Source organism: Dama dama, chromosome 6, assembly GCF_033118175.1.
Source record: "Dama dama isolate Ldn47 chromosome 6, ASM3311817v1, whole genome shotgun sequence".
NCBI classification, from domain to species: Eukaryota; Metazoa; Chordata; class Mammalia; order Artiodactyla; family Cervidae; genus Dama; species Dama dama.
Window position 1 is genome coordinate 19,570,001 of NC_083686.1, and position 18,214 is coordinate 19,588,214.

The 18,214-nt window shown below is 38.5% G+C and overlaps 1 protein-coding gene across 1 annotated transcript; it reads left to right on the forward strand.

The window, feature by feature from the left end:
* Positions 1–16,950: 16,950 nt before the first annotated feature.
* Positions 16,951–17,782, forward strand: LOC133058493 (protein cornichon homolog 1-like). The gene has a single exon (XM_061145192.1). It carries the CDS (start codon positions 16,996–16,998, stop codon positions 17,506–17,508), a length of 513 nt encoding a protein of 170 aa, XP_061001175.1. The 5' UTR covers positions 16,951–16,995; the 3' UTR covers positions 17,509–17,782.
* The last annotated feature ends 432 nt before the right edge of the window (positions 17,783–18,214 follow it).

Below are 18,214 nucleotides of genomic sequence, written 5' to 3' on the forward strand. Positions count from 1 at the left end.
GATTTGCATCCAAACTTGGTCAGAATTGAAAAACTCCCTTTATATAAATCTATTCATCAGCTTCATATTTTTTAGGTCTTTTATATTTCAGTCTGAACTCCTTGCCCTTCAAAATTGTTGAATAAGTTGAGGCTTTGCTGTTATTCAGAGAGGGGTGGTGGTGGTGGTGGTTTCCCTTTCTTTACATATCAATTTAGGTTCTCTTTGCCTGAATCCCAGGTCTTGCTTTTGTATAGCTCATCTTCCTGCTGAGGCCTTTGCATCTATAAAGGTCTGTTCCATCCTTGTAACTGAATTATCAGTGCTAGTTTGACTCAATAGAAAACTCAAGGTTTTGTTAAGAGATCAGATGCTGTTTTGAATCTTTATATGAAATGCTTAGTGTTTTACCACTATCGTCTGTGTTCTCCAGTTTCATGACTGTCTTGGGTTTGTTTCATCCATTGTGCTGAGCACTCAGTGGGTCTTGGCATTGTGTAAACATGCTCTTCAATTCTGGGAAATGTTACTGAGCTAGTCCTTCCACATGGCCCTTCACCACCCCAGTCTTTCTGTTCTCTGGAATTGTTATTTGGGTGTGAGCCCTGCGCATCCATTGCAGGTTGCTAATAATAAATACTTCGAGCAATTTTACAACTTTGAGCTTTGTTTTTTCTTAAGGTTTTAAATTTCAATCAATTTCTAAGGCCACCCCTTCTAACCTGTTACTCCATGGGTTATCTTTTCTTCATCTCTAAGATTATTTGTAACTTTGAAAGTTTTGTTTCCTGCAAGATATTTTTCTTTTCTGTTGCTTTGGCCTCTGCGCGTCATCTTCCTCAAATATTTGGTGATCTTTAGCGCATATTTAGGACTGGAGCATGGAAGTGTGTGGGGCCGAGGGATGGGGAGGATGGGGACTTGTCAACCATGGGGTTCACTGCTAGGCAGTCAGGCTGTCTCATTGAGGAACCTCTTGATGCATTTCTCCTCCACTTCTTTGAGCTTATCACGTTCCCCAGAGAAGTGTTTTTTTTTTTCCCCATTCTGCTGCCTGGAGGGTAAAACTTGGCTGCCAATGTTCTGAGATCCCAGTGTTGGGAGAAACCTGAGGGAACTGAACAAGTAAAGCCCTTTCTAACTCCTTTGTTTTCATCACAGTATGCCTGTTCAAAGACCACCCTCCCTCACCTGCTCAGACAAGTTTCTGCCAGGATGAGTTCAGTTGTCCTGCAATACAGAGAGGATATGGAGGTTTAATTGCATGTCAACCAATCCTCTTTACCTCTATTTCCAGAGATAGCAGGGCTACCAACTGCTTAATAAGTCTTTGGAGGTTCTGTGATACAATTTGAATTACCGTCAATTTCCATTTGTTCAAAAGCTTTGCAGTTTATATAATTCAGTAGTTTCTTTTTTATAGTTTCTGTTTTGATTTTTGACTGTATGACTTGTGGAATCTTAGTTCCCCGACCAGGGATCGAACCCATGCCCACTGACAAAGTTGGGATTGCCAGTGTTAATCCAGTGGTTTGCCGGAAGATTGCCTCTTGTCCACTTTTTTTGTCCTTAACGTGCATTTTTTTTAAACAACCAGTTTTTGCCAGGGACTGTTGCCAGCCCACTCTCCCCTTCCCCTGCTTTTTTAAGCACTGGGTTTTAGTAAGATTTCAGTAGAGACTAGAAGTGATAAGCAGCCTTTTTGTGTGTATGTATGGTGATGAAAGGATTGGGGGAACCGAATGAGTCAGACAAGTACAAGTAGTTCAGTGCCCTTCTAAAGTTTGGCCAAAAAGTAAAGTTTACAGGTAGGTTGCTAGTTGAACATAGAACCAATCTCATTTACTTGCTGGACAGTGATAGGAAGCTTTGATTTCACTTCTCCCATCAGTTTTGTAGACCTGTTAGAGCTACTGATCCCATTTTCTATGCCTGTTGTCCTAATTCAGATTTTGATACCTTTTGATTGACTAGATGTCTGCTACCAGCTGAGTTAATTTCTCTTCCCAGGGTCCTGGGTTTTCTCCTTTGTCCCTTTTCTTCTCTTCAGTCTGTTTTACACGGTTGCAAAGGTCTTGTTTACCACATTACTCTCCATTGGTACGGCGACTGCTTCATTGTTCTTTGTTGTATACAAGTTAGAATATAGCGTGTGGACACCTCTCCAGGTTCCATTTATGCTGAGATAATTTTGAAAGGTAATCTTACTAATAACGTTAGAATCTGATTATCAGTTCTTTGTGTTCTGTAGTTTATGTGCTTTGTTTTACTGCCTGGAAAAGTTCTTTGAAGTTGTTACCTTCCACTTTAAAAGTACTGTATGTGTGTGGCCTTGAGGTATTGGGAATTTTAAAACAAGGACTGATTCCACTGTCCATCACCGTGTTTGTTTTTTCCTGAAATGTATAATGAGCTTATTTGGTTTAGAGTCAGATTAACCAGAAATGTAAAAATCTGGATCCATGTATAATGGATACACTGACATCTCAGTAAATTTATTTGGGTGCAGTTGACTAAGTGCAATTTTTCAGTGCGCTAATACTTAAGGATGACCCTAGATTTCATAAAGACTGGTTGTTACTACCTACCTTTGAAACAGTTGAGAAGAATGCGTACTGATTTACCCTTTCTTCACTACAGGCCATATTTAGGAGTCCAACCTGAAATTTTGCATATGTAACATGATTCTAGCAAGATGAATATCCAGCTGTGTAAAATGAGTTGGCTTGGGCTATATATTGCTGTCAGTTGCCTATAATCTGAAAAGTAGCAGGGAAATTTATTATAATCTGTTGGTATTTAAAAAGAGGCTTGCAGCCAGTTTACATCAGAATCAGTATTGTTTGGAGGTGTCGCCTGGAGTTCTGTATTTCACACACATCGGGTGATCTTAGCTGCATAAGAGTTGTAAGGACTTGCTTTAAGATGGTTAGTTAAGGGTGCTGTTTTCATGTTTTGTATTTACTTCTATCTTGTATAAAGACAAAGGTTCATGTTTCATAAAACTTAACACCACTCAAGGATTTTAAGCACAGACCCCAGGTCTAGCTTGAAAGAAAAAAACAGAGTTGGTATTCTAAGGAGTGCCTGAGATGACAGCAGAGGTGGTGGGAGGAGGCGCATTCTGTGGCCTGCATCTTGCCCCCTTGGTTTGTCACTAATCTCATTGATTCCATTTTTACGAATTGTTAATCAGCAGCTCTTTAAAATTGAGTGTTGTCTAGAGTTGGGCTGATTACATACTGCCTTATTTGTTCATAAACATCTTTTAGAATCTAATGAAAGATGTAATTCCAACAGCCTCCAGTTATAAATGACTATAGTACGGGCTAAGTTGCTTCAGTCGTTTCTGACTCTGCTACCCTATGGACTAGCCCGCCAGGCTCTGTCCATGGGATTCTCCAGGCATGAGTACTGGGAGTGGGTTGCCATGCCCTTCTCTAGGGGATCTTCCCGACTCAGGGATTGAACCCGTGTCTCTTTGGTCTCCTGCATTGGCAGGCAGGTTCTTCACCACCGGCACTATCTGTAGCTTTGGATAAAGACTAGGGTCTAAGGGACTGTGTAATTTAGAAGACAGCAATGGGGTAACTACTAAGTGTTTTCCCCCACTAAGCCCTATGAAGGCAGATAGTTTGGAGGGACAGAAAGAGCATGAAGAGGACTTGATAACATTATTTTACTATTTAAAAGAGGGTGAGATACTTAATAGGAATGAGATCCTAAGTGAGCAAGGTGTTCTTTGTTACAGCAGTCCAAGTCAGCTATTTTAGTTGTCATGGGAGGAATTCTTTACAGTCTTCAAAGAAAGTATAGACAGTAGGAAAGGTTCTATTCATTAAATATGGATATTAGGGTTACTGGATTCTATTTTGAGAAACTTAGATAAGTCGCTTAGGAAGATGGTTTATTTCAAGGTATACATTTTATTTAGGCATATTGTTTTATTTTAGAATTTGAAGGCAAGGTTACTTTCCTGAATTATTAAAAATTTCTCTTAAAACACTAGAAGAAACTTATGAGGTCTGTTAGTGCCAGTACCTAAATGTGACATTTAATATGTCATGGAAAGCTATGCTTTTGAATAAACAAATACTTGAGGAAAGTAAGTATAATTGGCCCCTTTTTGTATGGATAGCCCTGATTACATAGGGCTTTATCACATATTTAGAAAACATTTGCCAATCTCAGACTGGTGAAGTGGAACCCTTTTTAAAAGAAATTGGAAGAGTGGGTTAGTTACGAGATTGGCTATGGCAATAAAGAAAACTTCGAAATGCTCAGAAATTTGTTGTAAATGGCTTCTCCAATCATTGATAAAGCATGCTACTACTAATCAATTAGTTACATGTATTAAGGCCTATCAGCATGTCATTTTTTAAGAACCTGGTTGATTTGATTTTAAACCCAACGTGATGTTCTCTGTACCATCTGACATTTCCAGGCATACTTTCCCTAAGCAAATTCTGTTGGAACCAGGTGTTTCCAGTTCTAGGAGTCTACTTCTAGAGTCTTCATATGGGCTTTAATGGGGTTTTGATTTGCACTAAACTTCCTTTCCTGACAAGATTACTCATGTTCAAATGACAATGTCGTGCTTTTGTTTTACAATTAAACTCTTACAGCAGTCATGCATTTTTTGCACTGTCTTTTTTCTTTTTCTTTTTTAATTTAAGCTTTCCCCTCTTGGGTGAGTTTCTTGAAATAACATAGGTCTTAATTTCTTAGTTGAAAAGGTAAGGCAACCACTGTCAAGTCAAAAAGGACATAATGTTAAATGATGGGATTTTATTAAAGTTGAGATTATGATGGACTAAAAAAGGGCAATTTCCAGTTTTCTCCAGGATGTTATGAGAAAGGATGCCTGCAATAGGAGTAATCTCTATGGGGATGTTCAGTCTTTGCCCTCACCTGGGCTTGCTGTCAGATTGTGGTGAAACCACCAAAAGGCCTGGGAATGCATTTAATATCTTTGCAGACTTACACATTTTTCAAAAAATGGCAAATTAGAGGTGTGCAGTAATGTTAACCAAGGTACTTGTAGTCAATGTAAACACAGAAGAAGCCTAGCTATTATTTCATTATATTCCTATGTTTGTGTCCTCTGAGGACTCCGTTCAAGGGTTGTGGGGGTCTCATTGTGCTGGCCTGCAAAGAGAGAGGTTGCCATTATTGTGTGGGTCATGGTACTGAACAGGTGCTTCCCCTCAAATGAACTCTTTCTTTAACCAGCTTGTGATTTGTCTAAATGCAGGCTGGAATTAAATCATGCATTCTGTAGTTCTAGGTTCTGCTAACATTCTATAAAGAGATAGTGAACTTTCAAAAGTTAAAATAATTCTCAGACTTATTAGGATGTGTGGGACATTCTGTCTAGTAGATTATTTTTTAAATTCTTGTTTAGTATATTCAGTGGAATAGATATCAAATGAATGCTTCCTGAGGTTCTGCTCTGTCATTTGCCCTGTGATGTTGGGCAAATAAAATTTTAACTCCTCCAACAAGCATCAGTTTTTCCAGCTGTAAAATTTGATCTTCTTTAGGAGGTATGTGCAAAGTGTTTTGATGGTGGTTCTCAGCTTCATACAAAAAGTGGTCAGGCTTGAGGGGAGTAGACACACGTAATTGTCCACCGTGATGGGAATGAGTGCCCTTTGCGAGGCTTGCTTGGGCACATGCAGGGACTCTCTGCTTTTGCTTCTGTCACTCTTCTGGAGTTTCTTGCTATGAGGTTCCATGTAGTAGCCCTGTGATTTTCGTGAGTGATGCACAAAGATGAGATAAGCAGGAGGGAGGAGTTAGGGTAGGCTAAAGACAGTTCTAGGTTACAGAATAGTTGCAATAAACCATTTTGAAATAAGCAGTTTCCTGGGGAAGAGAAAAATATATAGTTAAGAGTTTCAGGATTTAAAATTTGAGGTGTTTGCATGATACCCATGTGAGTGTCTCCAGTAGAAAATCATTTGTGATTCAGAAGGAAGGTTCTTGCCAGAGGAGGCAGTGCCGTGGGAGTGAATAAAAACCCCCCGGATAGTGTGGAAGAGGAAGAGGCCTGAAGGCTGAGCTCTCCTCAGGGCCTCTGAATGGATGCATGTGTGCATGACTGAACTCCCCAGGTCTAGCCCACTTTCTCCACTCACAGCCAGCGGTGTCATTTGTTTATCCTCACTCCTCTCAAGGACAGCCGGATGGAGGCTGGCAAGCTAACCTGTGCTTCAGTTTTCTTATCTGTAAGATGGGAAGAATATTGTGTGCCTCAAGGTTGTGAGGATTAAATAAAAAAGTATTTAAACAGTACTGGCACATCAGTGGTCAGTAACGTTAACGGGACTGCCTTTACCTGTTGAGATAACTTTGATTTCCAGTAGGGTCCAGTTCCCATCCCTCTTAATGATTGGAGCCAGTGATGATCATTATCTTTCTTGTATTTATTCCCTGCCACACAATTACCATTTAAGTAGATGGTATTTGAGCGTGTTTATGATTTTTATGGGTCTTGCCTTCTCAACTGAAACGTAAGCTTCCCTTAACATCAGGACCACTTCTCACACTTGTGTATACAGCCATTCATTTCTTAAACACTGGTTATCTCTATCAGTATGGTGAAGTCGCTCAGTCATGTCCATCTCTGCATAACTTAGAATAAATCCTAATGTTCTAGGACTGTTTTGGTGCCGAGTAGGAACTCAATACTTGAACCCACAAATGAAAAATCTAAGATTATCTAAATATTTGTTCCTTGGGTTTATTGTGACAGGTGTAGCACAGATAGCAGGGAAACGCTCCTTACTAAATGAGTGCTTTCCTTCTTCCTGGCACCTTTCAAGAATTGGTAAAAAATACACATCATCGGGAAAACAAACTCAGACTGCCTGGGGAAACGCATTCTGTGAGACTTGCTTCCTGGAACCAGGGTGATGACCTGTACTTTAAACAGTGCAAGTGGAGAAGAGGTTGCAAAGGCATGTAGTAACATAATAACATGTAGCATAATATTCAGGCTTCTGGCTCTTGGCATCTCAATATGTGAAACTGAGGGCGGGGTGGTGGTTAGATGAGGTGATCTTTAAGTTCCATGTCTTCAAGCAATAAATATGCTAGTATTCACTGGCAATCAGTGAAGCATTGTTTTATGAAATGGCAACCCACTCCAGTACTCTTGCCTGGAAAATTCCATGGACAGAGGAGCCTGGTAGGCTACAGTCCGTGGGGTCGCAAAGAGTTGGACACGACTGAGCGGCTTCACTTAACTATACATTGTTTTATACATAATTATTATAAGTTGCAGAAATATTAGGTAAATTTTATAGGGCTCAAAAATAATGCCAGCAAAACTAGTGACAGCATCTCTTACAAAACTTTAGAATCCTATCTCTACCCTCCAGAAACAACTACTAACCTGGCCCAAAGCAAAATAGTACTGATATGTTTGGCCCACAATTAAGCAGTCAGATAATATACTCTTGAGTTAAATGTGCATTTCATGGCTATATACTTCATTCAGTACTTGACTCAGTAAAATCTCAGCTAACTATGTGATCTTAAATTTAACTTTGCTATTTTCTCATCTGCAAAGTAAAGATAAAGCTATGTCTAAGCCTAGACAGCATATTTAAAAGCAGAGACATTACTTTGCTGACAAAGGTTCATATAGACAAAGCTATGGTTTTTCCAGTAGTCATGTACTGATGTGAGAGTTGGACCATAAAGAAGTCTGAGGGCTGAGGAACTGATGCTTTTGAACTGTGGTGCTGGAGAAGACTCGAGAGTCCCTTGGACTGCAAGGAGATCCAACCAGTCCATCCTAAAGGAGATCAGTCCTGGGTGTTCATTGGAAGGACTGATGCTGAATCTGAAACTCCAATACTTTGGCCCCCTGATGCGAAGAGCCAACTCACTGGAAAAGACTTTGATGCTGGGAAAGATTGAAGGCAGGAGAAGAAGGGGATAACAGAGGATGAGATGGCTGGATGGCATCAATGGACATGAGTTCTGAGCAAACTCCAGGAGATAGTGAAGGACAAGGAAGCCTGGCATGCTGCAAGTCCATGGGGTTGCAAAGAGTTGGACATGACTTAGCGACGGAACAACAACATTAACATAGCACTTATGTGCTTAGAACTACTGTTTTATGTGCTTTACATTATACTAACAATATAATCGTTTTTACCTCTTCATGTCATTGAAACACCTCTCCCCCAAAGCACTTACTACATTATGTTGGACTGTATTTTCCCCCCTCTGGGTATAAATTACAGAAACTCCAAAAATTTCTAACATTGAAATTGCTTTAATAAAAAATATTTGGTGAATGGAAATGTGATATTGTGCTGGAGGAATTGGGATCTATTTATAATGGTGAAATTAGATCATTATTAGGATTAAAATGAGTTCTCTAGTAGTCAGGAACTTCTGATCTTTATTCTTCCCCACGAGTCACTATGACTTTTATGATTTTAAGGCTGACTTTATGAGACTTCTGTGGCCATCCAGTGGTTAAGACAACACACTTCCACTGCAGGGGGCATGGGGTGGATCCCTGGTCAGGGGACCAAGATGCCGCATGTTGTTCAAACAAACTAACAACAACAGAAACCTACCTCAGACCTCATGATCCCACTTAAGACACAACTCATGAAACCTTGTTGACCAACTGTAAAGAAGTTGAATGTTTTGGTTTTTAGAAATCTTAGTAATTCATAGTTATTGAATGAGTGTATCACTCGAAAAAAAAAGGCTCTTGGTGTGGTAAAACAGAAGACATGACCTGTGACTTATTTGAGAAATGACAAAGTTTTCTATTTTATTTTTTAACACTTTACCCCCCAAAAATACCTAGTATAAAACACAACAGTTTGAATTTTCACTTCAATGAAAGAGTGTGTAAAAGAGGTGATGTCTATCTGGACTGTACTCATGTAAAGATTCTCATTAAAAAAAATTATTTGACTGCACCAGGTCTTAGTTGCAGCACGCAGGATCTTTGATCTTTGTTGCAGCATGTGGGATCTTTAGTTGTGACGTGCAGACTCCTAGTTGTGGCATGTGGGATCTAGTTCCCTGACCAGGGGTCGAACCCGGACCCCCTGTATTGAGAGTCCAGTCTTAGCCACTGGACTACCAGGGAAGTCCCAAGATCAGGAAATTTTAAGGTCAGGGTCATTTCTGAGTAAAGAGTAAGATGATGGGAATTTAGTCAGTGCCATAAGTGGAATCATCTTTCCTATTAAGTAGTAATTAACCCTTAAATAGCATTTACTATGGGGTAGACAACTCTGTGTGGTATTATTAACTCCATTTTAAAGATGAAAACAGCACCAAACATAACCAGCTTGTCTAAAGTCACCTCTATGGGATGTGGCAGAGGGCAGAAGTGAAACTTGGCCGTCTGATCCCAGGGTTTGTGCTCGGAACAGTAACAGAAAAGTAGTGGAGCGATGGTGATAGCAAAAACAACCCCCCACCGCTCAGACCAAATGGGGTTACAGAGAGAGAAGAGACACCAAAGAGACAAGGAAATACTTCCAACCCCCTCTTCCTCCATTCCTCCTACCACTGTGTCATCCGCGTCACCAGGGAAGCCCTCCTACCACTAGAGAATGCTTTTGTCATTGTTGGCGGTAGAACTCTATAATTATATATATAACAATTTATTGGTACCCGCTGGGGGTGGGGAGAAGGGTCAAGTTGGGATAACGTTTGTACTTAAAAGAATGATGATGATTGAAAGGAGAATTGCCATGCTGATGATTATGATCTTTTTGCAGTGTTTCCGCCATATCCTCCTAAGAATCTGTATTGTTTGGGGGGATTCTTTGGCCTGAAATAAAAAAAAACAAATTTCATGATTTCTTCTGATTTCTGGATTAATGTGTACCCTACAATACATATTAGGACTATTTAGAAGAATGGATTTAATTTGATTTTGATCAGTCACAAAGTCTCAGTAGGTCTGAGCAGCTGTTCTAAAACGGTGCACCAAGATTCCTTATGGTGTTCAGCTGTAGTTTTATTGGCTTTGTAAATTTTTGACCTTTAAAAGTTACTCTCTGAACTCCAGTTTCCTCATCTTCATGATTTTACAAGCGTCACTCTCCCTTACAACTCTATTTAAAATTGCTAACTCATCTCCATTCCAGCAGCCCTTTTCCCTCTCAATACATTATTTTTTCCCAAAGTACTTACCTCTCCTCTAACAATATGTAAATTTTACTTTTATTGTTTGTTGAGAATGTAAGCTCTATGAAGGCAGGGATTTTTGTCTGTTTCTTTCACTGCTATAGTCCCAACAGTGAACCAACAATATACAGCAGGTGTTTAGTTAATATTTGTTGAAAAAAAAGAATGACTAAATCTGCTTATTAAATAAGGATAATAGTACTTGCCACAGAGTAGCCCAGATTGTGAGAGTTAACCAAGATAGTGAATACAGTATATCAAGACTGGATATACAAATAAATTATGCTATTATTCATATTTTGAGGGATAATGAGATGGATTTCCTTAAGTATAATACAAAAAGTTTCATATCTTCACCTAATTAACCTAAACAAAATAGCTCACTTTTATTAACTATTATTAAAATTATTGAAAGAATTCAAGGAGCAATGACGAGAAATGAACATGGCCATGCAAAATTATAAAATTCTTCTGCCCACTCCCCTGAAGTAAGCTTTATTGTTTTCATTTGGTCCACTCCTTTTTGTTTTTAAAATACATGTGACCGCTTTTCATCTAGTCATGATACAAGTGAATTGCTTGATGCTTACATGGATTCCTGCTGTCCTCCACCTGGATGAGGAAAACTATCCTATTTCAGTTATCTTCCTTCATGCATCAGGTCTGCTGCTTTAGTCTCAGTGTACAGTGATTTTCCAGGAACAAAATCAAGGTAGGTGCTTCCAGTGCTTACTGTAAGTGGCATGAGTCCCGGCATGCCACTCAGATGGCCTCATGACTCTAGTTTATGACAAGTTATGGGAGCCCAGGTTTGTATATCCAAGATGATGTTGATTATTCCCAAAGATTTGGAGTATGGAAGCTAGCGACTAGGTGTACTCTCCAATGTGTTAAAATGCTTTAGGTGCAGGTACCATAGGATGTGCATTATATGTATTTCTGCATGATACTATGTAATACTTATAATAACCTTAGATTAATATTCCTGTTTTACAGTGTTGAAGGAAAATGAGGCTCAGAAAGGTTGAAGTTACTTGCCTCAGAGAAAGTGACGGAGCTGGAATTCAGATCTAGAATTGTGTGTCTCTATACTGCCTTGTGTAGAAATATTGAATTAAGGTATAAATGGGCTTTACATTCTTCTCTTGGATTATTCTCTTTTATTAATGTAACATGCATGTACAGTTTGGGCAGTCAGAATCCTACAAGGCGTGTGAGTAAAAAGCGCCTTCTTCTGTCCTTTCCACCCCAACCCTATTTTTCAGAGGTAATCACTTTCAGCTCTTGTTTGTGTGTTTTGTTAGTTGCTGTATCCCTATTACCCGGAACAGTGGTTCTCACCTGGGGATGCTTGTGCCTTCCCGAGAGCACTGGGCAATATCAGGAGACATTTTTGCCTGTCATGAATATAGGGGGTGCTACTGGGCATCTAATGGCTAGGAGCCAGGAATGCTGTTGAACATCCTACAAGGCCTAGGGCAGTCCGAAGTGTGCCATGGTTGAGAAACCCTGACCTAAAACGTGTCTGACATATAGTGGGTGATCAGTAAATACTTGCTCAATACATCTCATTTAACTGTTTATTTTTTCCTGGGCTCTTCCTGGACCAGGGATTGAACCCGTGTCCCCTGCATTGCCAGGCAGATTCTGAACCACTGGACCACCGGGGAAATCCCTTCTGCTTTATCTTGGAAGTTCCACACGGAGTCATTTGATCTGCTCCAGTGGGTTTTGGTTGGGGTCCAGGTTTGCTGTACCTAAAGCTTTAATCTTCAGATCTTTCTTCACCAGTATTCTGGGCATGCCCTTTCTCTTGTGTTTGCCTCCTGTGTTTTCAATCTCATTTCTTTTCATTTCTTGATTTATTCCCTCTTGTTGGTGAAAAATTTCTTCTGAAAATTTCTTAGAAAGGGTGACTGGGAGGTAAGTTTCTGAAAATTTACATGCCTAGAAATGTCCTTATTCTACCCTTACATTGAGTTGGTAATTTGGTTATATAAATCTAGTGTGGAAATCATTTTCTTTTAGAATTCTGAAAGCATTCCTTCTTTTTTCTTTAGCACACCTATACTGTTTTTGCAAAATCTGTTGTTATTCTAATTGCCAAGTCTTTTTCTTTCTCCATCTGAAAGCCTTCAGAATTCTCTCTTCCTTTTTAACATTCTATAATTTCAAGATTATATGCTTTGCTATGGTCCTTTTTTGTTGTTCATTGAATCTGTAAATTCATGTTATTTGTTTTAGGAATTTTTCTTGTATTAATCTGGTTTTCTCTCCTCTGATTCCTTCATTTCCTTTTTCTGAAATTCCTGTTATTCATATGTTGGATCTCTTAGACTACCCTCTTTCTTCTCTCTCTTTTTTTGCTCTACTCTCTGAGAGAATATCTCAACTTTATATTTCAATAATTCTATTTAATTTAAAAATTTTACTACTGTTTTAATTTCCAAAAGATCTTTTTGTTTTATGAATAAGTTTTTATATAGTTTTCCATTCTGTTTTCAGAGTTGTATTATATTCTGTTATTTCTCCCAGGACATTAGAGAGTTCTTCTTCTTTTTAAGTACAGTTGATTTACAATATTGTGTTAGTTTCAGGTATATACCACAGTGATTCAGTAATATATATATATCTTTTCAGATTATTTTCCCTTATAGGTTATTACAAAACATTGAGTATAGTTCTCTGTGCTATATAGTAGGTTATTGTTGGTTATGTATTTTATAGAGAGGAGTATGTATATGTTAATCTCAAACTCCTAATTTGTCCTTCTCCCCTAGAGAGTATTATTATTAACAGTTTATTTTTTTCCCATGCCACGCAGCATATGGGATCTTAGTTCCCCAACCAAGGATCTAATCTGTGCCCCTTGCACTGGAAGTACAATCTTAAGGAGTGGACCACTAGGGAAGTTAGAAGTTTTTTGTTTTATAATGAAGCTTTCTTTTGCTTCTGCATCATCTGTTTTGTCTGAGTTTCTTTTTTTCCTGTTTACTTTTATTTATTTTTTTTATTATAGAGATTTTTCTCAAATATCTCATGATCTGTGTTGTTGATTTTACTAAAGTGATGGTTGGAAACTCAGTATGAGTGAGTGAGGGGTATCATTTGGTGAGTTTCACTATAGGGTAATCTGGTGCACATCTGACCGTTTCATTGGGAGAATGCCTCAATACCTGTAGGTTAGTATCTGTAGGTCTTTTTTCCTTGGTCTAGTCAGTTTTCTTAGGGAGGAATCCTCTAATCTCCTGCTGAGTGAAGCTGACTGGGAATCAGGTTGGAGAGTGGTCACCATATTCTGGGTGCACATTTTTCACTAAGTTCACCTAATTTTAATATGATGGTCACTCTGGCCTTAACTGCACCTGGTATCTGAATTTAAAATCTCTTAGATCTGTTGTCTTTAGATAATACAATTTATTATCCTTTGTCAGTGATAAGGAGAGGAAGCAGAGTGGTTGTAAAAAGCAGGGAGGGGACTCTACAGGTAACTTGTTCCTTTTAAAAACTTTATACTCAAGTCACTTCAAAGAGCCATACTGCTTTTATTTTATTTTATTTTGATGGATGTGTGTATTTTATTTATTTTTTCATTTATTTTTATTAGTTGGAGGCTAATTACTTTACAATACTGCTTTTAGAAGTACCATGTGTCTACTTTTAGAAGTACCACGCGTGTCCAGTTGCTGATCCTTTCCAAGGTTTTATGGCCTGGATCAATTTGCATCTTAATATCTTCTGCTACTATAAGCTTGTGTTTTCAGCTTTCACTACTTGAATTGAAGCTTTTAAATACGAAGAACCAAAATTTTTTCTAGCTCCCAAAATTTTGACATTTCTTTCCCGTTATTCTTTTTCTAAAAAATCCTAGTAGTTTATACATTAAAATTTGTAACTGTTGTTTTACTTATTTTATGGACTTTTGAGAGCATACCAAGAAAAATGTATATGTTTAATCTGCTAGGTTCAAATCCATGACCCATATTTATCTGTAGGCAGACTGACAGAAAGCTTATTGTCCTAGTTTTGTTAAAAAAAATCTGCTTTTTAAGTACATTTAGTAGAGTCTTTTACAAAAAGATTCAGAGAAAAGAGAGAGAAGATTAATTTAGATAGCCAAAAATAGAGGATTTAGTGAGAATGATTATATGATATCTGTGTGAAAATAACCTGAGAACAATTATAAAATACTTCAGTGAAATTTCATCTTGTTTTGAGCTGCTTCTACTCAACTGGCTTCAAAGAGAAAGTAATTTTTTCCCATGTAATCATGAAAATACAATGTATACATAAAAGTGGGATTCTTGGAAGGGAAGGCAAAAAGTCTCAACTTTTTTTGCCAAAACTTTCTGGGATTTAGATATTGCTTCTTTTCTGACAAGAAAGATACATGATATAACCTAATAGAAAAAGTGAAAGGTCCAGTGATATAGTGGATTATGTAACTATAACCTTGCCACTTTGTGTGGGTGTGCTCAGTCCTGTGATTCTTTGTGACCCCATGGACTGTAGCTCACCAGGCTCTGCTGTCCATGGGATTCTCCAGGCAAGAATAGTAGAGTGGGTTGCCATTTCCTCCTCCAGGGGATCGTCCCCACCCAGGAATCAAACCTGTGTCTCCTACACTGGCAGGTGGATTCTTTACCACTGAGCCTCCTGGGAAGCCTGCCACTATTACGACTCAAAAATGCTAGATAATATATTAAGTTGGCCTAAAAATGTGCCAACCTAATATTAACTTATTAACCAACAATAACTTATGGAAAAACCCAAATGAACTTTTTGGTCAACCCAATATAAGAAGCAAACTTAAATGCCTAGCTGGGCTTGGAAGAAAGTAAGAGAAAGGTCAAGAGCAGGAACCTAGGGAAGCAGCAAGAAGCTGCACAGACGGCACAGCTCCCCTGGATTCGGGAAGGTGATGATGCTGGCTTCTACCATGCAGGCAGGGCTTAGGGTCTTAGTGGTCACAGGGACAGTGGGCTAAGCCTTGGGCTCACATGAGGAGAGCAATGAAGGTACTCAATGTCTATCCTTCCGGTTAACTAGGCTCAGCATTCTCTCTCACCCTGTATCCAATCTGTCAGCAACTCTAATTCACGCCACCTTCAAAATAAATCCAGAGTCCAACCACTTCTCACCACCTATACTGAAGTCAATATTCACTTGGTGTTACCTATACCTTTAGTACTTTACATACTTTAAAATGTTAATTTTATGTTATGTGAATTTTACATCAATTACAAAAAACAAAAAGATTCTGCCCTGCATTAGAAATCAGATTAAGGATATAAGCTTCCTATTCAACCTAGCTGAATGGCTTCAAGGTAGTTGGCCTTTTAACCTGAGAGGGAGGCATGAGCAAGAAAGCAAATAACCAGGCTTTAGAACTTCAGAAATATGTCTGGAAAAGAACTTTACATATGTCTACAGGCCCTTGGAAATGATTAGATGCAAAAGAAGTCAACTAAGTTTTGAATGAAATTATAAATAAACCAAAAACTGGTCCTTTAAAAAGATCAAACAAGAAAAAACAAAAGCTTGCAGTGTGGTTGCCAGAGAAAAGACATGTAGGAGAATGGACAAAATACATAAAACCATTTTTACTAATTTTTCCTTCAGGAACAAAAGTATTTCAGACATTACTATTTCTATTCAATATATTACTGGAGGTCTTAGCTAATGTACTGATAGGAAGAAAAGAAGAAAGAAAGAACAAGAGAGAGAGAGAAAAAAAAGAAGGAAGGACAGAAAGAAGGATGGAAAGAAAGAAAAAAAAAACAAAATATATATTGGAAAGGATGAAAAAAATCCAGTCATTTTTTACATATTATCAATTCAGTTCAGTTGCCCTGTCGTGTCTGACTCTCTGTGATCCTATGGATTGCAGCACACCAGGATTCCCTGTCCATCACCAACTCCCAGAGCTTGCTCAAACTCATATCCATTGAGTCGGTGATGCCATCCAACCATCTCATCCCCTGTCATCCCCTTCTCCTCCTGCCTTCAATCTTTCCCAGCATCAGGGTCTTTTGCAATGAGTCAGATCTGCACATCTGGTGGCCAAAGTATTGGAGCTTCAGCTTCAGCATCAGTCCTTCCAATGAATATTCAGGACTGATTTCCTTTAGGATTCACTAGTTTGATCTCCTTGCAGTCCAAGGGACTCTCAAGAGTCTTCTCCAACACCACAGTTCAAAAGCATTGATTCTTGGGCACTCAACTTTCTTTATGGTCCAACTCTCACATCCATACATGACTACTGGAAAAATCATAACTTTGACTACACGGAACTTCGTCAGCAAAGTATGTCTCTGCTTTTTAATATTCTGTCTAGATTTGTCATAGCTTTTGTCATAGGAGCAAGTGTCTTTAATTTCATGACTGCATTCACCATCTGCGGTGATTTTGGAGCCCCCAAAAATAAAGCCTGTCACTGATTCCATCATTTCCCTATCTATTTTCCATCAAGTGATGGGACTGGATGCCATGATCTTAGTTTTTTTATAGAACTGTGATATAGAAAATGAAAATAATTTTTTAGACAAACAGTATTACCATAAAAAAGAGTTCAGCAAGACTTGGGAATTAGACCAGTATGCAAAAACTGACTGTGTTTCTATTAACCAAAAATTTTTTTAAAATGTAGTTTAAAAATATAAAATGACAACAAAAACAAGTATCAAGAAATAAATCTCACAAAAGTTGTACAAGATCCTTATGGAAAAAATTATAAAAGTCAAAAGATTTTGAAAGAGACTTAGAAAAAGAGACATAGCATGTTCAGAGATGGGAAAACAGTATTTTAAAGGTATTAGTTCCGCGTGGGCTGTGGCCATGGGAAGTGAATGGTTTTACACTGAGGGCCCTGCGCGGCCTTTCTCTGCTGGCACCGGCGCTGCTCCCTTCTCCCCGGCCATGGCGTTCACGTTCGCGGCCTTCTGCTATATGCTGGCGCTGCTGCTCACCGCCGCGCTCATCTTCGCCATTTGGCACATTATAGCATTTGATGAGCTGAAGACTGATTACAAGAATCCTATAGACCGGTGTAACACCCTGAATCCTCTTGTCCTTCCAGAGTATTTCATCCATGCTTTCTTCTGTGTCATGATTCTTTGTGCAGCAGAGTGGCTTACACTGGGTCTCAATATGCCCCTCTTGGCATGTCATATTTGGAGGTGTATGAGTAGACCAGTGATGAGTGAACCAGGACTCTATGATCCTACAACCATCATGAGTGCAGATATTCTAGCATATTGTCAGAAAGAAGGATGGTGCAAATTAGCTTTTTATCTTCTAGCATTTTTTTACTACCTATATGGCATGATCTATGTTTTGGTGAGCTCTTAGAACAATGCTTAGAAGAATTGGTCCAGTTAAGTGCATGCAAAAAGCCACCAATGAAGGGATTCTATCCAGTAAGATCCTGTTCCCAAGAGTAGCCTATGGAATCTGATCAGTTACTTTAAAAATGACTCCTTATTTTTTAAATGTTTCCACATTTTTTGCTTGTGGAAAGACAGTTTTCATATGTTATAGTCAGATAAAGAATTTAAATGGAATTATGTATAAATTAATATAAAATGATACCTCTGGTGTTGACAGATTTGAACTTGCACTCCTTAAGGAACAACCATAATCCTTTGAATGATTGCATTAATTACTGACTGTCCTTAGTCCATTGGAAGCTTTCGTTTATAGGAACTTGTAGGGCTCATTTTGGTTTTATTGAAATGCCATTTAATTATAAATTAACTGTAGATATCAGGTGCTTCTGATGAACTGAAAATATGTATCTGACCTGTGGGAAACTTCATGGGTTTCCTTATCTATCATGTAGGTGATTTATATATGGATGCATTAAGAAACCAAGAGTGGGATATTTTTCCCCTTGGACTTGAAATACTACCCCTGTATATTGCATGAATGAGAGATTTCCCCATATTTCCACCAGAGTAATATACTTGCTTTAATTCTTAAGCATAAGTGAACATGATACAAAAATATATGCTGACTTACTTGTGAAGAATGCATTTAAAGCTATTTTAAATGTGTT

What these genes read in the sequence shown, in the direction of transcription:
- LOC133058493 (XM_061145192.1), top strand. Translation starts at nt 16,996, where the DNA reads ATGGGAAGTGAATGGTTTTACACTGAGGGCCCTGCGCGGCCTTTCTCT.